Below are 19,511 nucleotides of genomic sequence, written 5' to 3' on the forward strand. Positions count from 1 at the left end.
TGGCTAATTTTTTAGCTATGTCAAATACCAATATGCCCAGCAACAGACTAGGTAAGCGTTGTTTTTGGCCTAGTAGTTGTTGGTGACTTGAAGCCCCTACTGGCCTCTCAAGGTTAGTGAAGAGTCAGCAGTCAGTATGAAACAGAGAATTAAGGGAGTTACAGTCAATGTTGTAGTGAAGTCTGCATCTCTCAGTACACATTGAATTGTTCTACTAGTTGACATTGAATGGTCCAATGTAGCAACCATGCAGAAGCTTAGCTGTTCCTTTATAGTGAAAATGTGCCTATCTAGTGGATCATAATATATTGGGTATGAAATTAATCTACAGATGCTCTAGTTTAGGATAGACAGAAAAAAAAAATTTCTATGGATGTTAGTTTTGAGACACAACAAAGACCAAAATGTGGCCTGCAACAGACTAAGTAAGCCTTGTTTTTAGCCAAGCAGTTGTTGATGAGTTGCAACCTCTACTGTTCGATAGAGATGAGAGAACTTTTTTTTAAATGTGACTGATTTATGATGATACAGTCATAAATGTGCACAAAACACATTAGGTTGATGGGTCCAATAGTATATGAGATTAGTTGCTGACACACATACACACAAACATACCCAAACATTCTGACAGTGATAATTATTCTTTTTCAACCTATTCTACTAATTGTGAGTCTTTACTGCAACAAAAGATATATATGTCACCTCTTATCTCGCAGTCAGGAGCAATATGCAATACCCAATTTTTAAAAAATCCCTATACATATAACATAAACATTACACTGTTTTAAATAATAGTTTATATTTTTTAAGAATAAAGAAGGTGCATATAATATGCAGTGCAGTTTTTGCCATCTGTGTTGTGATGTAACACCACAACAGTCTTTCGCCAATGGATCCTCTTTAGTATTCTGCACACCATCCCTGACCTCTGTGATACTGCATTAGATTTAAAGGGACAACTTTGTTTCTTTGAAGAGACTGAAGTAGAGCTCAGAGTAGTCTAACTGAAGGCTTTGGCAGCTCAGAAAATTAAAGACAGCTATCTGAAAGCGAATCAATCTGTGAAATCATTTGTTTAATGTGTCTGTACCTGTTTTTTTGTTTCAGCTTAATGTCTTCACCAACTCTGGAAAGCAGTCAACCACATGCCAAAGCACTATTCATTAATGTTAAGTACAGAAGGTCGGGGAAAAGATGTAAGAAGACTACAGATGTTCAAAACAAACCTTTACCTGAGTAAATGTAGTTTGACGATCAGTACAGCAATTGATGTTCTTGGACCAAAACACTGACTGAGGGGAACATACATTCTATTTCATTCTTCTTGACCACCAGAGGCCATGCCTTAAGCACTGCATGACTTTGTCTAGCGCATATGCAGGTTGAGTAGTAATACCAACACAGTCACCTGTGAGTGACCACCTGATGACCCCTAACAGGCTATATCTTCCAGTGTTGTCAGAGGATCTGTTACTTTTTTCTTCTCGCTTTTGCAGGTGTACTACCGTTGTAGCATTAGCTTGGAACTAATTACCACCATTACCTAACTGTAGCTGAAGCTAAAATATATGCAGCTTGTCACCAGTAGCCTTGTGACTGCACATTGCTGCTTGGAGCTACGAGGTGCTCACCCTCCAAGGGCTGTAGTAGGCTGTCCTTTCGGGAGGCGGTGTGTTGCTGTCTCACTGGCATTGGACACTCCTTTTTTCAAATCTGTCACAGCCTAGGCTGTGATCGTTGGTTTTCCTGTGTTCTCCCTGTTTTCTCCTGTATCCCCTCCTCCCCTGTGTGTATGTGTGTGTTGTGGGCATGGCTCTGCTCTCTCAGGCAACTGGTGGACCTCCACAGCTGCATGCAATCGCCTCGTCAGTGCTCAGCTAAAGTAACCAGCTCCCCAGCTGTGCAGTGCCAGATTGTCCTGCCAGTTTGGTGGTACACCTCAGGCCACTCAGTTCTTTGTATTTTAGAAGAGATTCCAGTGTTTGCGTCTTTTTACTAACATCTCCTCTCCTGTGCCTCAGGATCCAGCTGACATCTCAACCACCAGCCCTCTTCAGTCACCACAGCAGCTCATTCCACCACTCGTCCACCCAGCTCGTCTACCTGCCTGCTCCCTACCTGTCCCCTGCCTTCGTCATCATCCCCCACCCTTGTTTATTCCAATAAATCCCCATATTGTGTTCAACTGCCTTTAGCATCTGAGTCTGCATTTGGGTCCTAAACAACAGCCTTAGCAGAACAATCTGGCCATTATGGTCCCAGCAGACTCTCTTCACCAAGCCATAGCTTCCCAAGGTGCTTGGGTTGGACAACATGAAACTATAATGTGGGAAGCTATTGGCAATCTACTAGTCCTTACCTCCAGTGTCTCTCAACTCAGCAGTCAAATGGACCTGGTCAACGCCCATCTCACAGCTTCTCCTGCTGTGGCTGCTTCCCCCACTTCACCCCCTGAGCAGACCATTTCATGTGTGTTGCTCATTTTGGGTTTACTTACTGGTAAAGCCTCTCAGTGGCTACAGCTCTGTGGGAGAGGCAGTCTCCAATTTGTAATTCTTACCCCTTATTCATTGATGAAATTAAAAAGTTTTCGACCATCCCGTTCAGGGTAAAGAGGCAGCTAACCATCTCCTCTCTCTCTGTCAGGGTTCTAGGTCGGTAGCAGAGTATGCAGTAGAGTTTAGGATTCTGGCAGCAGAGTGGGTGGGATGATGTAGTTTTGCAAGGAGTGTTTGTACATGGGTTAGCTGAGAACACTGAGGATGAGTTAGCAGTGAGGAATGAGACAGATTGTTTAGACTCCCTTATTTCTCTGTACATTCACTTAGACAACCACATTCGCGAACACTGTGGGGAGAGAACCAGCCGCCTACATGCACCCACTTCTCCCTTTCAGACAAAATCGACCCCACTGGGTTATACCTGACAACTAGCCCTCTTCCAGCCAGCCCCTTAGCTCTTTGGTTCCACCCTCCTTGGAAGAGCCTATGCAGTTGGGACGTGCTCGCCTCTCTCCCTCAGAGCGCCAAGAGTGAGTCCAGGCAGGCTTGTCTATTTACTGTGGCAAGGCTGGTCACTTCCTCACCTCTTGTCCCAGCCTGCCCAAAGGATTAGGCTCATCAGGAATTGGAGGGGCCCTGATGAGCCACACCTCCTCCTCTCTGTCTGCTCCTCATTTCTGTATGCAGCTTAATGCCACCCTTGGGTGCTGTGGTGATTCCATACCTGTTTTTGCTCTGGTGGATTCTGAGGCAGATGATAACTTTATTGACTCCTCCCACGTAACTCAAGCTGGGAACCTGTTGAAGCCCTTCCTGGTCCTAGGTATGTCTGCGCCTTAGATGGAAAGCTCTTGGCCCACATAACACATCACACTCTCCCCCCAACCTCATCCTCTCAGGTAATTATCATGAGTCCGTAAAACTGCTAGTTATCCCCTCACCTCATGCTCCTGTAGTCCTAGGACAGCCCTGGCTTAAACTTCATAACCCTCATATCGATTGGTCCACTGGGTCTATTGTTAGTTGGAGCACATTTTGTCATTCTCACTGCCTCCAGTTGGCCCTAGCTCCCACTCAGTTAACTGCTGCCCCCACAGTTGTGCCTCCTGACTTCCCTCCAGTTCCACCTGAGTACCATGACCTGGTAAGGTGTTTAGCAAGCAGTGGACCCAAACTTTGCCCCCTCATAGACCCTATGACTGTGCAATAGACCTGCTCCCTGGTGCTCCTCTACCCTCAAGCCACCTCTGGAACCTCTCCGGTTCAGAAAGGGAGGCCACTGAAAAGTACATAAATGACTCCCTAGCGGCTGGCTTAATCCGACCCTCCTCGTCCCCTGTTGGTGCTGGCCTCTTCTTTGTTGAAACAAAGGATCACGCGCCATGCCCCTGCATTGATTTCTGTGGCCTCAATGACATAACTGTCAAAAACAAGTATCCTCTTCCTCTCACTGATCACTCCTTTGAGCCCCTGCACAGAGCCACTGTTTTCTCTAAATTAGACCTCCACAATGCCTACCATCTCATCCGCATCAGAGAGGGATATGAATGGAAACACCCCCCTGGGCCATTTTGAATATCTTGTTATGCCCTTTGGCCTCACCAACTCCCTTGCAGTTTTTCAAGCCATGGTCAACGATGCCCTTCGTGATATGCTGAACTGCTTCATTTTTGTGTATCTGGATGACATACTCATCTTCTCCCAGAATATTGAAGAACACATCCAACATGTCAGGTTAGTACTTTGCTGCCTCCTGGAGAACAAACTGTTTGTAAAAGCTGAAAAGTATGAATTCCATGTAACTTCTGTCAGCTTTCTGGGCTCCGTCATTGAGCAGGGTCAGGTGAAGGCGGATCCAGCAAAGGTCCAGGCGGTGTGGCCAAAGAGTGGCCAAAACCACCCTCCAGGAAACAGTTGCAGTGGTTCCTAGGATTTGCCAATTTCTACAGACAGTTCATTCGAGACTACAGCAGAGTGGCGGCCCCCCTCACACAACTCAGAATGGAGAATGGAGGCACTGGCTGGAGGGGACTGAGCAACCTTTTGTAGACTGGATCGAACACAAGAACCTCTCATACCTCCACTCTGCCAAATGGCTAAACTCCTGGCCTGACCCGGTGGGCTCTGTTCCTTGGAGGGTTTAAATTCACTCTCACCTCTCGTCCTGGTTCACGTAACACCAAACCTGATACCCTCTCCCACCAGTTATCCCTAGAGAAATCCAGCACCGAGCCTGAAACCAATCCTCCTTCCCTCCTGCGTGGTGGCTACAGCTACATGGGAGATAGAGACCCGCGTCCGGGAGGCACAACGCTTGCAAACAGACCCAGTTAAAGGTCCCCCTGATTGTCTGTTTGTGCCTCCAAGCTCACCTGCCACCGGGGCTTTCACCACACCCTTGCCTTCCTCAAACAGCATTTCTTGTGGCCATCCATGACCCAAGACACCTGTGCCTTTGTGTCTGCCTGCTCCATCTGTGCCCGCAGCAAGGTATCCCATTAACTCCCACCTAGCCTCCTGCACCCTCTGCCTGTCCCCAGCCGTCCCTGGTCACACACACATAGCCATCCAAAGGTAATACTATCATAATGACTGTTGTAGACCGTTTTTCCAAGGCTGTGCATTTTGTCCCTCTCCCTAAACTACCCTCCGCCACAGAGACTGCTGACCTCCTGGTCCTCAATGTCTTTCAGCTTCATGGCATCCCATGGGACACTGTGTCAGACCTGGGCCTGCAATTCTTGTCTCAAGTCTGGAAGGCCTTCTGCCAGGCTCTGGGTACCACAGCCAGTCTCTCCTCGGGTTACCACCCTCACACTAACGGACAGACGGAACAAGCCAACCAGGATCTTGGGGCATCATTACGTTGTGTCACAGTTTGCCACCCTTCCTCCTGGAGTAAACAGTTGCCTTGGGTGGAGTATGCTCATAACTCCCTCTCCAGCGCTGCCACAGGTATGTCTCCCTTTATGGCCTCCCTAGGCTATCAACCACCCCTTTTCCCTGTTCAGGAGGAAGCTGTGGCAGTGCCGTCAGTCCAGGCCAACATCCAAAAGAATCCTCTGATCTGGAATCTGTCTCAGCTCAATAACAGGTATGTCTCAGCTCAATAACATGACTTTGGAAACACCAAATGACTTGTTTTAATAAATTTCATTAGTTTTAAATAGGAGAAGAAGAATATTAATTTTTTTTTATTTATTTTTTTTAAATTATTAATTATTAATTAATTAATTATTATTTAAATTATTAAAATATTACTTCCATGAGGCTTTTCAGTCAAACAATGACAGATAACAGACGGAACTTTGTATTTCATCCTCACATGCAGCCACAGCGAAGGTCAAGCTGCACGCAACAAGCAGAGTGTTATGTTCATTATAATGTTGATTAATGTGAAATGATTTTCTTCTGCTACCTTCTACCTTCTACCACCATATAATAGACTAAGGTGGTCGTGTGGTCATAATGTATAATTTTCGTGAAAATATTAATCCCTACCCCTCACTTCATCAGCATTATTTAGACCAATATTTTTTGTTCTCTTCGTTTATAATGTTGTGCAATTTGTGGAACTATTTTGTGTTGTGGGTGCGCCTGTGTTGTATGCATCCACATCAGTGGAGGTCACGCGAGCTGTTTGAAGGTAAAATTCCTCGGTCACATGAGAATATTAGGCCTGAAAGACACAATTCTCGCCACTAAAAACGTCAACGCAGAGCTTAATGCAGAATGCTATGCGGAGCTAATACAGTTCCTTGATGACCGAAGCCTGTCGTTGGTAATGAGAGAAGCCTCCGACGACGGCAGAAAAACTACAAATATTACGGAACCACTATGCCAGTCAGGGTAAACCCAGGATTATTGCCCTTTACATAGAACTAATGTCGCTAAGAAAGGAGCCAGAAGAAACTATAACAGACTATATCATCGAGACTGGAAAGGTAGTAACGTCACTACGAAGTGCAAAAGAAGTAATTAGTTATGGGTTTATAATCGCCATAATTTTGAAAGGACTTCAAGAGCCATATAAGCCATTCGTTGTACATACAACACAAAGCAGTCAAGAGCTTAACTGAGTTCAAGAGTAAACTAAGAAGCTATGAAGAAACAGAGAAGTTCGACACAAAGATAAAATCAGACAATGTAATGAAAGTGGACATGTCGTCAGTGACATGTTATGGATGTGGAAACCACAACCATTTTGCACAAGACTGCGGTCAAAAGGGAGCCACAAAATGGTGCAGCTACCACAAAAACTCAACACACAGCGATGAGACATGCAGGAGGAAAGCGATGCACAAAGATGACACAAAGCAATCTGCAGAGAAACAAGAAGGTCAGGACAAAGAACAAACCTTCATATTCAAGATTAGTCAACATAAATCAAAATTAGACAACATTAAAGAAAATGGGCTGATGGTCGACTGCGGAGCAACATCTCACATCATAACAGAGGAAAGTAAGTTCACACGATTTGACAAGACTTTCAATCCACAACAACACTTTATGGAGCTTGCGGATGGCACCAGGGAGAACAACGTGGCTCTCAAGCTAGGAGACGCAGAGGTGATGCTATGGGACTTAAAGGGAAGAAACGTCATGGTTACACTGAAGAGGGCCCTGTTCATACCATTGTATCCTCAGAGCATCCTGTCAGTAGAAGCAGTAACAGCAAATGGAGCCAAAGTGGCTTTCCAAAAAGGGAAGAATGAACTGACAACCAAAGATGGGACTGGTTTCCGTATCGAGGAACTGGAGAGACTGTACATTGAGACGGTAAATAACAATGACAAATGGGTTGATGACTCCGTCAATAACATAATGTCCAGTGACAAAGTGAATTAAACATGTGATGTCACAACATGGCATGAAATTCTGGGACATTGTAACATTGATGATGTGTTGAAACTACCTGATGTGGTAGAAGGTATGAAAATCACAAGTGAAACTAAGGTAGACTGTAATGTTTGTGCAGAGGGAAAACTCATCAACAGTAGAAGTAGGAAGCCTGATGCAAGAGCTTGTGCGCCCCTAGAGTTAATACATACTGACTTAGGAGGTCCAATTGAGCCAATTGGCCAAGATGGGCACAAATATGCTATCTCATTCACAGTTGATTTTTCAGGGGCAGTGGCTGTTTACTTCCTTAAAAATAAGAGTCATACAACATTGGCCACAAAGAAGCTCCTTGCAAACAGTGCATCTTATGGTAGTGTCAAATATATCAGGTCAGATAACGGTACAGAGTACACAAGTGAGGCTTTTCAGGCACAAGACGTCATCCCCATACTCTCCTCATCAAAATGGTACAGCTGAAAGGCAGTGGAGGACCTTGTTTGAAATGGGGAGGTGCATGTTAATAGAAAGGGGGTTACCAAAAGCATTGTGGCCACATGCTATTCAAAGTGCAGCCCATATCCGTAACTGGTTGTTACAATGACAGAACTAAAAACACCCCATACTTTATGCTAACAGGAAGTAAACCAAACTTATCAAGACTGTGGGCTTTTGGATCAGATTGTTATGCATACAAACATGATCAGCAGAAACTTGATCCCAGATGTGAAAAAGGAATATTTGTGGGATACAGTAAGAACAGTCCAGCCTGTCTTGGTTTTCAAGCCTCATACAAGAAAGGTGTCAAAACACAGACTGGTAAAATTCATCAAAATGGACAGTGTTGATCAGCAAACCCAAACTGATGAATATGATCCAGAAACCCGTAGACTTGAAGAGCGAAAGTCAGAAAATGAAAAGAATGGTACAGAATTGTTACAAAAAGAAGGTAGCAATGAAGAGAATAAGATCTTAAACAGAAACGATGACGATACAGACAAGGATGAAAATGTGAAAAATGATAAAACTACAGATGAAGGAGCAGTTCAGGATGTAAACAAAGCCCACATTGCCCTTTCCTTTCTTTTATCTATCGTAATAGGCGTCACTACTCTTGTCCTGCAGAAGCCTGCTTGCCGCAGTCTGGTTGTCAGGTATATTCAGCTGACCTGGACTGACTGGACACTTTGTCTTTCTGGTGTCTACACTGTGGTTTTGTTGAGGTAGTTTGTCACTTTTATGGTTTTTCTTTTTTTTTTGGTTTATTTTTTTTTTTTGGTTTATTTTTGCAATTTATGTTTTTTTATTTAAAGAGAATTTCATAAATCATTTATCAAATAAGACAAAGAACAACATTAAAAAAAAAACAAATAAGAACAGACAAAAAGAATAGAAAGAAAAAAGAAAAGAAAACAGAAATAACTCACAGGTTAGGAGAAATGGGTTTACACCCAAGAAACAATTTACAAAATTAAATAACCAGCTTGCATTATATTAGAGTACTGTATCCATTTAGGGTACCATACTCTAATTACTGGAATCTACTTACGTGCAGCTTTAAAGAAAATGTCAACTTTTCTATAAAATGGATATCCTTAATAATTTCAATAAATTCTTGTAATATAGGTGATTTGGGCTGTAACCATTTTCTATTTATGGATGTCTTACTTGCTTCCATAATTATTTTAACTAAATATTAGTGTCTTCTTAAAATCACCTTTTTAGGTAATACATTAAAGGTGAATGGAATCTTAAAATTAATCATAGTCTCTATTACCATATGCATATCCTGCCAAAAAGAATGAATTACATTGCAGGTGTAAAAAAATGTAAAAAATGTGTCACATTCTTCCAGCAAAACTTTCTTCATTTAAGAGAAGCAAAAACCTACTTCTAATTAAAACTCATGGTTTCCTGTATGTATGTATGTATGGCTTCTCCTTATGGCATTGAACTGGTTTGTGACATTACACTTTTTAAGAAATGCACATTTATTAACAAGATCATGTGATGGGTTGTGTGTGTATGTGTGTGTGTGTGTGTGTGTGTGGGGGGGGTGTATTGCCTGTCTACAGTCTACAGTTATGTGTCATAACTCTGGACTCATCAGTCTTATGTGTTTTGTGCACATTTATGACTGTATGCTCAAGGACCTCTTGGATAACTGAAAAACTTATTGTATTAAAAACAAGGCCCACTGAGTCTGTTGCTGGCCACATTTTGGCTTTTATTGTGTCACAAATACTGGCTTCCATAGAAAGCTGTTGTCATCTTCAGGTTAATTCCATACTCAGTATGTTATGAGCCACTAAAATTAGGCTCCGTCTTGACTATAAGGGAACTGCTCTGCTTCTGCATAATTGATACATTGGACCATTCAGTGTCCACCAGTTGAAAATTCGACTATAACTCAATTCATTCTGAACTGATTTTAATGAAATTTGATTTGTTATATATGTTGTTTATATTTGTTATATAAATTCAGCTACTGGGAGCGACCTTATCGGCTCTATACCAAAACATTAACCTTCAAAATAAACACAACTACCACTGCAACATGCAGCTCCCACCTATGAATAGGCAACATCGAATGCAAATTTTTGAGAATTTCAGTTTTTGTGATTTCCTTCAAAAATAGATGTAAAACCATGTGGTTGGATCGTTAGGTGAAACCAGGAGGCTTGATAAGAATACCATTATACTATCCTTTGCATCATAAGTGTTTAGTCTGAAGGCTCTATTGGCAGAGAGAGAGGGTGAGTAGATAATGACTGAATTTCCATTTGTAGGTGAACTATCCCTTTAAGAATGAATTTTTAAAAAATGGTATTATATATGAAATTTGAAACTTGTGGTTTAAAAATTATTTTTTGTACATAAATTCTCCCTGAGAGATGCAAACTTCTCAATGACTCTGGGGTCAAATGTCTTTAACTGGTTTTAAGTTCCTACTTTAAGTACATTTACTCAAGTACTGTGCATAAGTAGAATTTTGAATTACACCCATTTTATGCATATTTATAGATCTGCTCAACTTTTATGCTCTGCTACATTAGCCTGACAGGTATGGTTACTGTTAGGAAGCATTTTATTGCACAGCGGTTACTTTTACTTATATATTTGTGTTTTTTAAACAATGGGCTGCATCTACACATGCAATTGTGTGTGTGTATACATAAATATATATACATACACATATATATATATACACACTACATATACATATGTGTTCGCAATAAAAATATATTAGGCTATGAATTTTATTATTCCATTTTTGTTTGGATGGGACAGTCAGCTAGTAAGTATCAGTACAGTAACTTTTATGACTGCATGAGTCTGTGTTTTGTCATAAATAACGACCATTAAGATTCTATGCTGTTAAATAGAGGCAACATTAACCGCAGCTGACATGCTTTCATTGGTAAACGCAACATCGTTCCCTCATCTTTTTGCCCAGTATCCCTGCGCGAGTGTCGATCAGATTTCCCACAATGCACTGCGCATATGTCATGGCTGCTCACTGATGCCAGTTGCACCACATGGGTAGAAGTAAACGTTTTATGTGTGACTGACAAACACCGGCCTGGCTCATTAACACAGCGGTTGATCTCCGGCTGTGTTTCGGACCGTCCTGACTGAAGGCAGCAGCTTCTCTTCATTCTGACTGAACCAGAGGCTCAGTGATGCCGCTGGACGCACAGATCCCCGTCCTCCGAGGCTTTTTAACAGCTAGCGAGGAAGCGGAATGGAAGCAGAATATTTCCAACACTGCAGGTGAGACACCACCTTGTCTTTTTATTATTTCACCACATGGACATGAAGACCATCCCAAGCAGGCTGTGCTATCTGATGAGCGCAGGAGAAACGGCTCCGCTGGCAAGTTGTGGTCGCTTCTGTGACATTTAAACGCAGGCAGCGGTGGACCAGTAGAAGCTTTTCCCGGTGATGAGCGGCACCGGTTTATCAGTCGCTGGTAAAGACAGGGGTGTCATTTCATGGTAATGGAAGCTAACATTATGTCTGCAGTTCCGTTACAGATGGTCAGTGCTAAGCAAGCTGCTAGCCACGGTACGTACCCGGTCTCGCTCGCGTGTGAACGTCATGCCAGACTTCATTTAATTTTTTGGCAATATTAAATGGTATTGCTCGTGCGGCACAGCAGGATACCTCCTGAAGTAATACTCGATAGCAAATGTCAATGTTTGGAGTGGGTTTACTATTCGGCATATACCTCATACATAGGCTTACGTTAATTACGATAAAAGATCAACTTTTGTAATTAAAATTAGCTAACGTTAGCTTTAGTTCGCCAAATTTTCTCAACATACCGAGGTGGAGTTTCGAGTGAAATTCACATCGAGATTTGCTCATTGAAAATCCTGTTCTGTTATTATGTCGTCGTCCATAGCTGTGTGCTATCAGCCAGACGAGCACATTTTTCAGACAGACTTTAAACTCGGAGTCTTGCATGAAGCCCCCGTTCTACAGGCCCACTGCACAGCTGCAGTGTGTGGAACTGTCGGGCTCACATCTGTCCGCAGCTGCCGCTGCTGATACACTGAACCGCAGCTGACTGGCATGGCTGACAGAAACATTATCGGTGGTTTAGTCTTCATTGTACAACGCGCTGTCAGACTGACCTCTCATTGTTTCAAGTGCTACCTACTTTCACAACCCCTGTGTTTCTTCTGTCAGTGAAGTTTAATACTGAGCTGTCAGCTGGTGACATTGTGACCAAACAGCAGTCAGTGGCTGTAGTTGTCATGCAGCACCACATATATTTGTTAAAATAGTATAAGCTAGATGGATTTTGGATATTGTTATTTGGTGGTATGACATATGTGTTGTCTTTTCCTGGCTAGGCTGCATTAGAGAAAAGTGATGTAATTTACTTAACTCAAACATTCAAGCTGATCTATTATCTGTTTTTACCCACTTAAGTCAGAAACATACTTGTATTTAACTACACATCCCTGCGTTTGATGGCTGCCTCACATATCCTGCATCCATTTGGAATGATGGTTGTGCTGACCTCAAAAATTTAACAACAAGTATGTCTCTGGCCTTAGTCATCATAACCACATTACTGATGATTACGTCCCAAAAATCTCACTGTGTTGATATTTTGTGAAAGAACCAATAGTCATGCCTTTAAATTGTCACAATATCAATGATATTGAGATCAAGGTTTTTGCTCATTCGGTGATATAGGATTGGGCAGTGTCCATTTTTCCATACCTTCATATTCTTCTAACATTTTACTGGGATATAGGGTATCAGGCGGTATTGTGTAAAACGGCTCGTCTACTCTGTACTCCACTGCATTTCATACTCCCACAATGTGGGTGGAACTGATTGTCACTATTCCCACAGCTGGGAAACAACACATGCAGGAGCTCCACTTCGGTCTTAAGAAGCTGCAGCCTTTATTCCCTGACAGACACAAACCTAAACCTCTGTACATATTCTGCCAGGATGACAACTTGACTGCTCACCTTTCTCTCCACTCAACACACATTCACTGTAAATCTGACACCAGTAATTAGTCTTTCCCCTCTCCCTCTGTGATGTTCACTAAAGTTACACACTCAGGACCAAACTCTACTCTGACCAGTCAGTAGTGTGCAGTGTTTGTTACTTCACCTTTATTATCTGAACTGAATCCAACATAATAGAGGAGAGGGGCAGAGGCAATTTTCTTCTCTTTGATTAGTCAGCCCTGTAACTTTATTCCCAAAACGACATGTTTCTTCTTCACATGGAAGCTGCACACCACAATACAGCATCTCAATATCAGTTTATTAGAAAGAGGAGCTTCTGTATTTATGACGAGGGGTGTCGCGGTTACCAGTGTAGCAGTAAACCCCGGTAAAAATGTTGACTATAACAATTACGGTTTTAATTTTAAAAATATATATTATCGTGGTGGAGGCACCATGAGCCTTTCCCGCGTATCATCTGAGTCTGCTGAAGTTGCTGCGCAGGCGCACTTTGTAGCCTACAACCCCTAACAAACTTGAGATGAGACGGTGAAATGAAGACATGGCATTATTGAGTGCTAGTTGAAGGCACAACAATGCCATACACTTCGTTTGTTTTAACCATTTTAGTTGACAGTCACTACGTGTGTATTACTATATAACAGGGGTCCCTAACTGGCGGACTGCGGTCCGAGTCCAGACCTACACACTGTCCTATACGGACCTGGACCTATAACCAATAAATTATTAAGAGATTTTAAATTTTGACGGGATGCTTCTATTTTAACTGGCACAACTTTTCTTGTCTTTCCGGCGCTGGTTTATCTGATCAGGAAACACACAGACCAACTGCAGAGAAGCTGCATGTGGAGGAGACTGTTGTTAATGACAGAGTTTATTACAACAGAAACTAACGTGATGGTTAATGACATCGACACCAACCAGATGCACTTATAAAATTAAACAACTGTATAAGGAGGCCTATACGTAAAACAGGAGAGTCTGTGTTTCTCTGTGAGAAACTTTCAGATCTTCTCACAGCAGAGTGAACAGGTGAGGGAGGAGAGGAGGGCAGACTGATCACTAATCAATCACTGATACCGTCGTCCTCTCGGACTGTTTAAAAAAATAAAAATGACAAAATTGTTGACAAACCAAACCTGGGTGTCCACACAAATAAAGTCTTTGTGTGAAACACTGCATATTGTAACATTGTGCTGTTTACAGACAGTCTGCTGTCATTAGTTTGACAGAGAGACAGAGGGTCGTGTTTAGAAGGGAACCCTAGACCCGCGAAAGATAGTGCGACTTTGATTATTTTAGTAGAAATAACGAACACAAATCTCGCGAGAGTTGTGCAAATGAAGAGATACCTTCTAGACACGACCGAAAAAGGTGTGCAGCTCCAAAAATAGAAAATCATGTCGCGGTGTCGATGTTTTTAATGTGGCGGGCCGCCATAAATAAAACACTATTCACTGATCCACAGAGAGTCACTGAAACACTGATCACTGACCTGCTGTGATGGAAAAATACTCACATTCTTTACTTAGGTATTTTTACATTGTGGTATTAGTGTTTTTACTTAATTACAATTTAAATATTTTGCATGTTATTGTAGGACTATCAATTCCTTCTGAACATATTCAAGGATTTATTTGTCACATGCTTGTAATACTAATGTAAAACATGTAGTGAAATGCAGTTGATGGCTCAGCTTATAATGTGCAGAGATGTATGTGTGAATAAATGAGGTGTGTGTGGCGGGGGGGATATATACATACATATGTGTAAGAAGAAGGGAAGGGTGCGTGATAGGGCTCACGTGGAGGAAGGGGGCCTGTTTTCAGATAGGCCTGTTAATTGTTGTTGCTGATCAGGCCTAACACCACTGTGTCATCAACAAACTTGACAATGGAGGTATTGCTGTTGTTTGCTGAACAGTCATGTATTCAACACACTTTTTAAAAAATACCGTGATAATGATAATGTGATAATGTGATAATTTTAGTCACAATAACCGTGAGGTTAAAATTTCATACCGTGACACCCCTATTTATGACGCATTAAAAATCATACTGTCAGGATTTCTTAATACCCTGGTATAATGTAATACCTTTATACCACCCAAGCCTACTGTGATATTGAATTTTGTCCATATCGCTCAGCCAGAGGCACACATGTTTCTAATGTCATATCAGGCAGTTAATTTAGTATTGCATTAAATTGGTGCAGTCCTTCAGTGGACAGATGGAGGAAACTGTAGTTATGGTCAAACAGTCCAGTTTGACAGCAGAACCATCCAGCAACAGCACCTCATAAACTCACCTCTATTATTTTTAAATTAGAAATCAGTCGGTGTCGGACCCTAACTGAATGGAAGGTCTATCAGGTGTCAGTGAGTAAAACCTAAAATTAAATTTACCAAGGGTTACCACATCCTGATAAACCAGCTGTAGGGCAACGTTGGACACATTACCAGTACTGAGAGGTGGTCTAAAAATGCAATCTAATGTCTGTTTGACCATTCTGCCTCTTAGCTTGTAACATGGCTGTGCTCTGCCCTTTGGATGTTTCAGTAGGGCACAGTAGACTCTGCAGGCCATTCAGAGGCAGATGCAAGTACATCTGTAACTTGTTGCTTTTGAATGATCACATGACATTATTTTTTGCAGTTTCTCAGTGTTAACTGCTACCTCAGTCTGCTGTATGATTTGGACTGCTGCACAGCATGGTAAACGCTAGTTACTTCAGTGTTTGTCACCTCATCTGTCTAGCAGTCATTTTTTAGGTTTTAGTTGGAATGCATCTATGATGGGCACATCTCTTTTTAAGCCACACATTTCTTGTGAGACTCATGTACGGTGTCACTTAATGAGGTATTCTCCCCCTTGTTCATTCATTCATTCTTTCATTATCTATAATTGCTTATCCTTGAAGAGTTATGGGGGGCTGGAGCCTGTCCCAGCAGATTGGGTGAGAAATTGAAAAGTAAGGCAAATGTGTCAATTAAAATGTCTGAGAATTGTACTTGTGACAAAATGAAAAACAAACAAAACATTGAGTCAGTTCATTTAGACATACATTCATGATGTTTGCGTGGTGGGCTGCTGTGATTGGTAGATCTTACAGGAAAATGCAACACTTGATCAAATTTGTGGAAAAGTTGTGGTGACTGATCAAAATTGCAAGGTCGAGCAGAAATCATGGGAATTGGTTGAATTTGCGTTAAGTTTTTTTATTTGAAAATCACAACTTCCTTGACAGACTGTTCTTTGTGGTAGTCTCCATCATAATTGGCCTAAATCTGCATTAGTTGTGGCTTTATGGGGACTCCCATTTTTTCCTTCTTTTGGTGTAGTGTAGGCAGCAAACAAACCACCCTCATGATGACAGCCATCTCTGCTTTCTTCACAGCCATTGGATAAAAGATATGGAGATCAGTGTTTGTCTTGCAGTGGTTTTACTTTTGAAAACGAGAGCCAATTAAATTGCGGAACATCATCTGAATATGTGGGATGGAACTTGTAGGATTTACTTGGAAGGGAATGAGAAAGGTAGCTCTTTCTTGTGGGTGTCTGCTCGGAGCTGACTCACTACTCTGTGGGCTGAAGCTCATTTGATTTTACTGTGGCACATTGGCTATATGTTTGAACTGTCTTTAAATTAGACAGAGGCTCAGAGTGAGTGACAGTGCTGTTGTTTCTCAGCTGTAAGTGGTCTGTTGCTTTCTTCTGAGGTGACCCACATGTGAGAGTCTGTACAGCTTCAGTCCAGCCTGTGTCTCTGATACTAAAACAGCTTCACACAAGGCTTTGTTGGTGAATGTATGCAGGTCTGTGTTGAACTGACTTGCTGACATCCTAAAACAGCAAATGTCCAAGTCCTCATGTTTTCCCCTTACATCTGTAACAAGGATGTATGCTATTTGTTTCCCTCTAACTTGATTAATTTGGACACAGTGACCAACCGGTATCTGTTTTTTTTAAAGATAGCTCTGGAGCTGTTGAAAGGTGTACTTGTATACAGTGACTGGGCATACTGGTGAGGTGTAAATGTACATATATTGCAATCTGAGTGCGTCTTATTTGTATCTGATTTATCTTTTTCCAGAAGTATTGTTGCGTTAGTGAGCAAGAGAAAAGTAGCCCATGGATGCTTTGCATCTGTCACGTGATCCTTCTTTGCATGCACGACAGCAGTCCCCGAAATGTATTCCAGGTTGCTCACTCTGATCTTGAGAACAGGGCTGTATATTACTCTTTTGCACATACTATTGGTGCTTCAGAGGCTGAAAGTTTTTTAGCCGTGGCCACAAAAATAGCATGAGGATAAAATGACATGTTACCATGTTTGAAAATCACCACAGGTAGTGCAGTATCAGACAGAATCAGGTGCAGCAGTATGGGGTGTGTGTGAGGGGGTATTTATCGGGGGGTGAGAACATGCTGTAAAATAATCAGAAAATTGTGTTTTATTTCTCTGATTCACAAAGCTTCGTGCTGTCTCCTCCCCCTCTACTCCAAAACACATAGTCTCAAACCAAAAGAAGCTTCTTGGTGTCTCTATTTTGTATCATAAACAACAACCAGAGCCAGATATCGAAGGTGGGTAATATGCAACAACCCCTTCACCCTAAAAAAACAAACAAAACAGACAATTTATAGACTCATTTAAACACAATCCCTTTTAGTCATCACTTATGACCCACCAGAAGTGTGTGGTGGCACCTGCATCCACAGAGACCCCATCCTCTATCCATGCATTTTTATCTTATCATTATTGATATGATATAATTATCTTTCTGGTGCATTTATGTGCATTTTGATTCTATTTTAATTGTGACAAAAAGAAATAGGTAAGGTGGAACAGAATGGAAACAATTAAAAAAAGAGCAGTAGAATAGTGAGCATGAAATTACATTATGGTTATATTGATGGATTTAGTATCTGTTTTTATTAGATAATTTACAGTAATTATAAGTAGAATGGAGATCAGTTGTGTCTAATCAAGGTTATAAATTCTAAGTTTGCAGAAAGATTCCTGTAGGACAATAAAACTCTGGATTAAACCCAGACTAATGAAATTGGTGCAAGTGTAAAACAGCTTATCAAGGCTGTGTGGAGCAGCCCACCTATTCAGCAGAAGAAGAAACCACCAGACTGTGACCATGTGCAGTTTTCAGTTGAAAAGTAGCTCAGCACGGTATAGAAATGGTCGTACTTGTCTGAGATATACCTCATCGTTCATCTTGGTTGTATATTGCTGCTCAGCCCTGTGCGCTTTTTCAAATTCTATTCACCATTGCCTTATTAACTGCAGCTCATTGCCGGAACCTTTATGAATTATGGACTAATTTGAGGGCCTCTGCCTTGTTTTCCATAATTGCTGCCATTTCATCGGCAGGCCTGAAAAGTAGCTGAAATGTCATTAAACATGTGGCCATACCTCAGGCTTTCATTTTCCCCCTCATAAAGCCAGAGCCCTCCCTCCTCCTCATCCTCTGCCTCCCTTCTCACCATGTTATTATGGCAGCCCCTGGGTTTCATTAGATCAGCAGTGAGATGAAATCCTCCACACCTCCTTCACAACACCAGTCACACGGCAATTGTTTATGAAAGCCAAGGGTACAATGAAGGGATCATGTGACTGACGTGGAGGTGTGCCAAAGTGGTCCAGAAATCTGGTTTCATGTGAGCATGTGACCCTCTCTTTGACACAGTGATTGAGTCAGGATTGTGGAGTGAGGTTGATTCAGTGAGGTAGTGAGTGATCATGCAAAGCAGTCAACCAATAGGTGTGTTCGAGATGAGCCAGGCCTGCGCAGACTCAATTACCAGTGATCGCTGGACAATGCATGCCGTTTAGATTTGTGTCCAACTTGATCCCGACTTGCTCTGATGTCTTGCACACATGGGCAATGATAACCTCACAAGATCAAGGCAGTCGCAGTTGCTCTCCACTGACTGCAACTGCCTGACTATCACCTGAACGATAAACTGACAGGCTCCGATTAGCTACATGTTGTATAAAATACTAATTTTCTATGTAATTGTAGTATTTAAAGCTAGATATATTGTCTTCTGTAGTGCAATGAAGTTTTAATCTGTCAACAAGCAGATATTGTGTAGCTGGTAATAATAAAGGTTAAGTGCTTTACAAGGCAGATAAAAGAACAGATGTTCCATGTAACAGAAGGGCTATCACTTCTATTTCATCTTCAATCAGCAATCACAAATACATAATCTATTCAGCTATGAACATGGTCTGCAAACTTCAGGTAACCTACAGGTGTGTTAGTGTCTCTTCCTGTATACTTTAAGTGTGTTGGAAACGGTCCAACTTGACTGCAGCTTTTTGTCTCCACCTCCTGCTATGGCTGTCTGATCTTGTCTAATTTCCAGGGGAGGTGCAGTTCATCTTGAACGAGCCAAATGATCTTGTGACTTTCCAAAACAGACGCATGAAACACATGACTGGCCAGGTCTACAAAGGTGTGACACTAAGCAGGGTTTGGATCACTCTTGGAGTTTGAGAACTAATGTAAAAGTGAAAACTTGGTTGACTATGACTTCTCATTCACTAACTGTTCAGTTGCCTATTATTTCATTGTCTATTGCAGTGTACTCAAGGATTTATTTTCCTTTTGACTGCTCAGTTCCTAAAATCATGATGTAGCTGATTTAGTTTG

At 41.8% G+C, this 19,511-nt stretch overlaps 1 protein-coding gene across 1 annotated transcript in view; it reads left to right on the forward strand.

The window, feature by feature from the left end:
- Nucleotides 1–10,838: 10,838 nt before the first annotated feature.
- Nucleotides 10,839–19,511, forward strand: part of ttc27 (tetratricopeptide repeat domain 27) — a 111,652-nt gene continuing 102,979 nt past the window's right edge. The window contains exon 1 of the mRNA XM_084735822.1: nt 10,839–11,114. Coding sequence (XP_084591948.1) covers nt 11,024–11,114 — 91 coding nt within the window. The 5' untranslated portion in view covers nt 10,839–11,023. The remainder of the gene's footprint in view (nt 11,115–19,511) is intronic.

This window comes from Lutjanus erythropterus, chromosome 14, assembly GCF_056507025.1.
Source record: "Lutjanus erythropterus isolate fLutEry1 chromosome 14, fLutEry1.hap2, whole genome shotgun sequence".
NCBI classification, from domain to species: Eukaryota; Metazoa; Chordata; class Actinopteri; order Lutjaniformes; family Lutjanidae; genus Lutjanus; species Lutjanus erythropterus.